This window comes from Macadamia integrifolia, chromosome 5, assembly GCF_013358625.1.
Source record: "Macadamia integrifolia cultivar HAES 741 chromosome 5, SCU_Mint_v3, whole genome shotgun sequence".
In the NCBI taxonomy this organism is placed as follows: Eukaryota; Viridiplantae; Streptophyta; class Magnoliopsida; order Proteales; family Proteaceae; genus Macadamia; species Macadamia integrifolia.
Window position 1 is genome coordinate 23146876 of NC_056561.1, and position 9451 is coordinate 23156326.

Consider the following 9451-nt stretch of genomic DNA (forward strand, 5'->3'; position numbering starts at 1 on the left):
TCAAGTATTGGATTTTAGGAGCCGTGGAAGATTCCAGATCTTGTGCCAAGGGAACAGTGACTGAGAAGTCTGCCTCCCACCATTAAGAATAAGATGATAGGCCGAGACAACGAAAAACTTGCCAGAAGAATTCAAACACCACACGATCTTATCAGCTAAAGGAAATATAGGAATGAATATGGAGAGGATTGCAGTTGCTATATCCGGAGGCCACCACTGCAAGATGAGTTCCCTACGCCAAGTTCGGTCCACTGGGTTAGTGAGATGAAGAACTTTAGTTGGAGCTGAATAATGTATTGGAAAAGGAGCCACCAATGGAGGATGATTCGGAATCCAATAGTCGCTCCAAGGATTAATGGATTGGCCATCACCAATGATGTGAAATGCTCCTTGTAGAAGAATGTCCCTAGATAGGCAAATTGATTTCCATCCCCATGAAGCAGTAACTGGGCATTTTGCATGAAGGAAGGTGGAATGGGGAAAATATTTCTTCTTCATTAGAGAATGCCATAGAGAAGAAGGGTGGACCAGAAGTTCCCATCCTTTCTTAGCAAGCAAAGCTAAATTCATCACTGTTGATTTCTTAATGTCGAGTCCTTCCATATTCTTAGGTTGACATATTGTGCTCCAAGCTATTGTGGGCGTTTGACGAGAGGTACCGTTAGACCAAAAGAAACTGCGGCTTGTGTAATCCAAGCTCTTATACATAGATGCAGGCAAACTGAAACATGACATAACATATTGAGGCATCGCAGCAAGAGAGGACTGAACCAAAATCACCTTCCCCGCTGGGATGAGAAATTGTGCTTTCCAGTGCTTGAGTTTTTGAGAAACTCGATCCATGAGATCTTGACAATGCGATATAGAAAGTTTGTCGCTGAATATGGGAATTCCCAAATACTTCTGAATTTGCGCTGTTGAGCAAATTTGAAAATGCTCCCTTAGACTTCTTTTAACAGAGGAATCTACATTGGGGCTGAACTGGGCATGAGTTTTAGAGATGTTGATCTTTTGCCCTAAAAAAGAACAATATTCCTGTAGTATGGTTGAAAGAGCGTGAGCTTCCTGAAGAGATGCGTTACCAACAAAATAAGATCGTCAGCAAAGGCTAAGTGGGATATGTGTTCATTGCCTAATTCCACTAATATTTCTGGATTGCACACTCATAGCCATTCTAGAAGAAAGCACCTTGGCACAAAGAACGAAGAGGGTAGGAGGATAATGGATCTCCTTGGCGGAGTCCGCGGGAAGGCTTGAAGAATGGCATTGGGGTCCCATGACACATCACACTAAGACGAGAAGAAGACACGTAAAACATAATTATACGAACCCAATCCTCATCAAAACCATAGGCAAGTAAAGTACATTGAAGGAATGACCACTCAACCCTGTCATATTCCTTAAGGACCTTAAGAGCAACATAACCCTGTCGGCCTCGCCTTGTGGTACAAATATTTTGGAGAAGCTCGTTACAGATGAAAACATTATCTTGGATATGACGTCCCTTTATGAACCCATTTTGATTAAACGAAATAATCTTGTTGAGCAAAGGGCGCAACCTATTGACTAGGATGCGAGTGATGACTTTGTACACGAAATTGCATAGGCCAATAGGTCTGTATTCAGCGACGGAAGATGGCCATTCCCCTTTGGGGATCAATGCAATGAAAGTGTGATTGAGTCTTAGAGAAAAGGCACCTGTAATGAAGAAATTCTTGACTGTCGAAAACACATCAGCACCTATAATCGGCTAGCACTTATGATAAAGAATGCCTGAAAACCCATCTGGACCTGGTGCTTTTTGAGAAGGCATGGAGAAAACAGTGGAGGCAATTTCCCCATCAGACACTGGACAAGTAAGGAATTGATTGTCTAGTGACCCCGAATAGATAAGCGGGGTTCAATGTGATTGGATTTTCAATTTCCAAGAGTTGTCCATCTAGTGTAGCTATTCTGCAATGCCCATTAGAATCGAGGCGGAAACCATTCCCGTTAAAACAGGACATCACCGGGAAATGCTTGGTGATGACCCGATGGTGGGTGGGGTAGTTTCTTTGCTTAAACACCATAACTAAATATAGGATGATGCAAAAGGGGAAACATAAACTAAATGGCATGCATAACAGAGATTAAAAAAAAATAAAAAAAAGAAGAAGAAGAAGATAGAATGCAACATTTCTCAACTTCCCTCCACATATTTTAATCTTATTACATTGAAAAGTTACCCATCACATTCAGGGAAAGACCCTTTGAGGAAGAAATGGGAGGAGAGAGGGATTCAAAAAGAGAGAGAGAGAGAGAGAGAGAGAGAGAGAGAGAGAGAGAGAGAGAGACAATGGTGAGAAAGAACAGGGAGCGAGAAAGGGGCACTTGCAACAACGTGCAAGGGAAAGAAAGGGGGCAGAGTATGTGCAATGGTGATAGAAATGATGCTTTTTTGTTATCGCATAGATTAAAAGGCTGGGATGTAAAGATAGGGATCGAATGGTCATTAAGGTAAAGGCGTGGGATTTTCCATCCTCCCCGACTTGTTCAGAGAATCTTTTCCCATAACTAATATCACGTGGAGAATATATATGAGAATGCAAACAATATAAACCATTTCAATCATATTTTGATTTAACGATTGGAGAAGATTGCTTGCTCAAATTGTGATTTGTCTATGATAGTCTTTATATTAGTGTATAGTCTTTTCTTTAGTTTTTCTAGGTTATATACATAATGGGCTAATGCAGACTATGTAAAGAGTTAAGATAGAGATAAACCTGCAAAAGGAAACAAATCTAGTATTTTCCCAGTAAAAAGAAAATAATATATTTAAGTCCTTACACATACAATATATTATACTACTTAAGTTTATCGAATAAGCTTCACACTTAATTTATGATTAACAAACTCGTATCAGGCTTATAAGATTTGTCCCAACAACCATAACACTTCACTAATCCGGTTTTCATAAAATAAAATAAAATAAAAAAGGTAATAATTATACTAAGCTGCCAAAATGTATACTAACCTGCCAAAATGAAAAGTCCTACATTCTCCCACTTGGACAGCATATGTCATCGGATTTTCATATATTTTAAATGATTCTTCAAATTAAACAAAATAGGATGTGAACACAATCAAAAAGTGTTAAATGGAGTTTGCATCTTGAGAAATTACCATAATCCAAATGAAACTGCAAACATCCAACCGTGTAGATTGTCACATCTAAAATGTTTATGAGATCATACACACAAAAGAACCTACGATCTCATCAACTTGGATGGTTAAGTATGAATGTGTACTATAAAAATTACATTTAATAGTGATCAATATGCCAATTTTCAAATTGGTTCAAGCAATCAGAATAAGCCTTTTAAGACTAATTCAAAATATCTCATAAAAACAGGCATCTACTAAAAACGCATTTGCTTAACCTAAAGAAGCCCACTGGAACTGGGTCAAAATAAATGCTCAATCAACAGGAGGCATTACTTAAAAACAAACATGTTTCTATTATTAAGAAATAACTTAGTTACCAAAGAAGACACAACATAATAAGGATAATAATAATAATAATAATAATAATAATAATAATAATCAAGTGTGTACACATAATAGATAAGTGGACGTAAATGGAATATGCTTAAAATATTTACAAGAATAAAAAATAAATAATATAGTCTTATAAAGCCAATTACAAGTGATAACATTAATAAGAAAACTCCCATTAACAAAAAAATATCCAAGGATTTAACTGATTCCATTTTAATCACATGCTTTGAAAAAAAATTTGGATTCAAACCCTTATTTACTATGTAGATCGATAATTGTAAGATCAAATGCAACTCAAAGGGGATGAATTAGGTTACAGTAATTTTAAACAAAATATAATAAACACTAATATACAAACGATGATATCACATAGATAACACAAATGAAATAATCAAGTTAAGTGTCATGAGAAATCTAATCAAAATTTTGAAAAAGGAAAGAGTGTAAGGAGAGATAATGCAAGTAAAAGGAAAGCATAGAAATGATTCGGATCTAAAGTCTTAAGTCCACTACACAATCCATCGGAACAAAAATTTCTTATATTAATGTGATCCCTTTTCAAATTGTACGAATCAAGCCTTGCAACTAATAATAGTCCCTTGAATAGGTACTCAAAGCACCGGCTAAGAATTTTTCTTTTTTTTTTTACACAGTACTTTTTACAAGTCAGGAGTTGAAGCAATTAAGCACAATGATTCTCATTAGATCTTTCTAACCCTTTCCCAAAATGATTTCTTCTTTCAGCACTTTCATATAATCTCTTATATATGTCTACCAATTTTTAGGATTCAAAGCCTTTTTATAAGGTATAAACTAGTCGTTGTGCTAGCTGTTAGAGTTAAACATGGTTTTTCTTAAGGTATGCAATTTTCAAATTAATGTTCAAAACTGATTTTAATCAACTTCGATTTTTTAGATTTGTTATAGTTTCACAAAAATAAATTATTAATTACATAAACACCATTAAAACACCTCTAATTCCCCTCTGACAGTTGCAGTCAAGGTGATGCATTTAATGATCACTTAATAAGTCAAACATTCCTTAGTTTGGAACAGTAAATACTCCACACACGAAAGCCTGCCAGATTCCACTGAGAATAGGGGATTAAAAATCACTGTTTCTATTTTGACGGAAGCACATCACGGATGACCGTCCATGAGTCCGTGTGAGGACTTTATTTTAAAACAATTTTGACCATTCGGACCATGGATGACTGTAAATTATCGTGACAGACCATGAACAACACGGTCACTTAGTTTTCTAAGTTTTGATTTTTAATGCAAGTTTTAAAACACAAATTAAGATTCAAAACACTTGGTTTTTTCAGTTTTGGAGATTCTTTAAGTCTCTTTATAAAATGGTTATTAAATACTATAGTTACTAATACGTAATTTATCCTTTGAAGCTCCTTAAGGCATTTTCCCTTTTAAGTTTTTTAGACACTTTATGTTTTTACACAGAAGTTTCTTGAGGCAGCAATTCTTCAATTTTTGAGAGATTAAATTTGAGAGATCTTTAATCTCATATCTTTAAGTATCAATTTATTCACTTTGATTTTAAAGTTCTTTAATTCCTTTCTTTTACTCCTCATCCAAATTGTCGTATAAATAGGGGAGCATTAGCATTTATAGAACACGGAACAAGTCATTTGAGTTATTCAAGTATGTTCTTAATTTTGCTTCTCTTGGGTTTTGTTGGATTTTAACATATCCATTGTGTGAGTGTTTTGTTTTCTAGTTTGAGCACAGCCTTATAGCATTCGAAGGGGTTCAATAGTCAAGTGCACAATTACTGGGGGAGCCATCGGGTTGTTTTATCTTGGAGATCGATTTATAATATTCTCGGTTGCACCATAGGGGGTATCTACGGTCTTAAGGACAGTGTCAAGTGACACGACTCAGCCCACCAATTTTTCTAACAATCTTTGTTTCAGGTATCAGGAATATTTCATACAGGTGATAGATTGAAAGTTCTCTTATCAAGAAGGCAACATTGAGGTTTGCTCTCTCAATAATCTGACACAACCTTCCCTACAATTCTTAAGACCGTAGAACCAGTTTATTGAGAGATCAAATATTTGATATGGCTAATAATATTGTGTCAGCAATGGAGAACCTGAGGATCATTTTTTACCTTGACAAAGTAGAACCATTTGATTGTTCAAATTACAAGAGGTGGAAACAGAGATTGTTGTTTGCCCTAGAACAATTAAATGTGTCATTTGCTCTGACCTCACCCTTACCTACTGAAAGTGATGATCCTATCCTCAAAGCTCATAGGCAAGCATGAATCCAAGCGGATTATCAGTGCAAAAATCGCCTTCTAAATTCTTTATCCAATGAACTTTACTATGTCTATGCATCCTATGATTTGGCTCAGTCGATTTGGACTGCATTGGATAAAAAGTATACCCTAGAGGATGCTGGAAACAAAAAATATATTGTTGCAAATTATTTAGAATTTGTGATAAAGGATGACAAGAACATATCTGCCCAAGTTGATGAATTCCAAGTCCTAGTGGCAAAATTGGCCAAAGAAGGGATGGTATTGCCAGAGGAATTTATTACTGGTTTTCTATTAAAGAAACTACCATCATCCTGGAGTAATTTCAAAATGAATATGAAGTACAAAAGGAAGGACTGGACCTTAGATCAAATCTTAGTCCGGATTAAAATTGAAGAGAAGAACCGGGAAAAGGACAAAACCAAAAAGGCTAAAGAATTTCAATCTAAAGTGAATTTGGTTGAGTCGGAAAAACATGAACAATTTAAGAAAGGTCTAAAGACCAAGAAGTGGACTTCCTTCAATAAAAAGAAGGAAAATTGTTTCGCATGTAGCAAACCCGGGCACCACAAGAAAGAATGCCGAAAAGTGAAGAACAAAACTAAGGTCAACCTCACTGAGGCTGATATCTTCACTGCCATGGTGACCGAGGTAAACTTGGTTGAAAAACCAAAAGAATGGATCATAGACACAGGTGCTACCAAGCACATCTGTGGGGATCGGAATGCCTTGTTCGACTATTCAACGGTTGGATCAGGTGAACAAGTATATATGGAAAATTCTCCGTCATCTCAGGTCTATGGCAAGGGGCAAATTCAATTGAAGTTAACTTCAGAAAAAACCCTTGTTCTCAAGGATGTGTTGCATGTGCCCGACATTCGGCGAAATCTTGTATCTGGTGCTCTTCTCATCAAGGCAGGGTTTAAGTTATCATTTGAGGCAGATAAAACTATTGTCTCCAAAAAAAATATATTTGTTGGTAAAGGCTATAACTTAGGTGAGTTATTTGTATTGAATGTTGCCAATGATATTAATGAGGAAGCTGGTAGTTCTGTTTACTTGGTTGATTCGTATGATGTTTGGTATGGTAGTTAGGACATTGCAATGCATCATACATAAAGAAGTTATACAAACTAGGTCTAATAGATGGTAACCCAGAACCTCCATCATTTAAATGTCACATTTGTGTTGAGGCGAAATTCACTAGGAAGGCTCATGCTTCTGTAGAAAGAAAAAGTGAGCTATTGGAATTAGTTCACAATGACTTAGGTGACTTCAAATCACATGAGTCAAGAGGTGGTAAGAGATACTTTGTAACCTTTATAGATGATTGTTCCAGGTATACTAAAGTATACCTTCTTCGGACTAAAGATGAAGCTGAACAAACATTCTTAACCTATAAAGCTGAGGTTGAAAATCAATTGGAAAGAAAAAAAAAAAAAGACTTAGAACTGATAGAGGGACAGAATATGATACTCAATATCTATCAAAATTTTGTAAAAATAATGGGATAATTCATGAGATAACGGCCCCATATCAACCACAATCAAATGGAGTTGCCGAAAGAAAAAATAGATCTCTAAAAGAGATGATGAACTCTATGCTTATAAGTTCGGGATTACCCCTAAATTTGTGGGGAGAAGCCATATTATCAGCTTGTTATGTTTTCAATATAATACCTCATAAGAAAACTAGTTCTATACCGTTTGAGTTATGGCATGGTAGAAAACCTAACCTTAGATATCTATAAGTTTGGGGTTGTTTATCCAAATTTGGATTACCTGAACCTAAGAGAAAGAAGTTAAGACCTAAAACTTGTGACTGTGTCTTTATTGGCTATGCTCAACATAATGCGGCATATAGATTCATGGTGATTAAATCTACAGATGGCATTTTTGAAGCAAATACCATCATTGAATTTAGAGATGCTGATTTCTTTGAGCATATATTTCCTTTAAGAAAAAATTTACAAAGTGTTGATACATATTTGGCCAATAATAATAATGTGTCACTTGAAAAGGCGACTGAAGACTTTTTAACACCAAGTCTTGTTGAACCTAGTGGTGAAAATCAACTTAGAATGAGTAAAAGGCAAAGGAGAGAACCTAATTTAAGTGATGGTATATTTACATATTTTGTCGATGATGATCCTATTACATACCAACATGCCATTACATCTTCTGATGCTATATTCTGAAAAGAAGCAATCAAGAGTGAGTTAGACTCTATAATTGCTAACCACACTTAAGAATTAGTTGATCTTCCACCTGGAACTAAGGTTCTAGATACCAAGTGGATATTTATAAAGAAACTAAAGCCTAATGGTACACTTAATAAGTTTAAGGCCAGATTAGTGGTCAAAGGTTTTAAGCAAAAAAGGAATATAGATTTCTTTGATACTTTTTCTCCAGTTGCTAGAATTGCAACCATAAGATTATTGATTGCTATTACATCAATCTGTAAGCTTATCATACATAAAATGGATGTAAAGAAGACATTTCTAAATGGAGATTTAGAGGAAGAAATCTATATCAAACAACTTGAAGGATGTGTCATTCCTGGACAAGAGCATAAAGTCTGGAAACTTGTGCGATCATTATATGGTTTAAAAAAAGCACCTAAACAATGGTATGAAAAATTTGATAATATTTTAATTTCAAATGACTTTCAAGTAAATGATTCTGATAGGTGTGTTTATAGTAAGTTCCATAACAACAAATGTGTTTTTATTGTTTTGTATGTTAATGATATGTTAATTATGGGCACTAGTCTTGATTTAGTGAAATCTACTAAGGTATTTCTAAAGTCCCATTCTGATACTAAAGATATGGGAGAAGCTGATGCGATTTTAGGAATCAAGATTATTAGAAAAGAAGGTGAAATAATTTTATCTCAAGCCCATTAAATGAAAAACCTACTAAAGAAATATGGCTATTTTGATAGCAAAATCATGAAAACACCTTTAGTTGTTGGAAGTCATATACAAAGAAATAAGGGAGAACCAATTTCACAAAAAACATATTCCCAAATTATTGGTTCTGTCTCTTATCTAATGAATTGCACAAGACCTGATATAGCTCTTGCTGTTGGAAAATTAAGCCAACATGCCAAGAATCCAGAAATGGAACATTGGGATGCCTTAGAAAGGTTGTTAAGTTATTTAAAGGGTACTATGAATTATGGTTTACATTTTTGTGGTAACCCTATTGTGCTTGAAGGATATTGTGATGCTAACTGGATATCTGATTCAAATGAAACATTGGCTACTAGTGGTTATGTATTCACTTTAGGTGGTGGAGCGATTTCATGGAAATCGGTTAAACAAACATGTGGTACAAGTTCCACCATGAAAGCTAAATTTATAGCTTTGGAAAAGGCTGGATCTGAAGCTGAATGGCTAAGGAATCTAGTAGCAGATATACCATTATGGCCTAAGCCTGTGCCTTCTTTATATTTACATTGTGACAGTCAGGCAGCCATTGCAAAGGCTAAAAGCAAAGTGTGTAATGGTAAGAAAAGGCATATACGCCTTAGACACAACTTGGTGAGAGAATATATAAATAATGGTACCATTGCTATCGACTTTGTAAAGTCAGAGAAGAATGTAGCAGACATGCTTACAAAGCC

The 9451-nt window shown here is 35.4% G+C and overlaps 1 protein-coding gene across 1 annotated transcript; it reads right to left on the reverse strand.

Moving 5' to 3' along the window:
- LOC122077965 (uncharacterized mitochondrial protein AtMg00310-like) lies at nt 1-843 on the reverse strand. Its single transcript, XM_042643848.1, has one exon. The coding sequence runs from the start codon at nt 841-843 to the stop codon at nt 1-3; it is 843 nt and encodes a 280-aa protein (XP_042499782.1).
- Between the last annotated feature and the right edge of the window lie 8608 nt (nt 844-9451).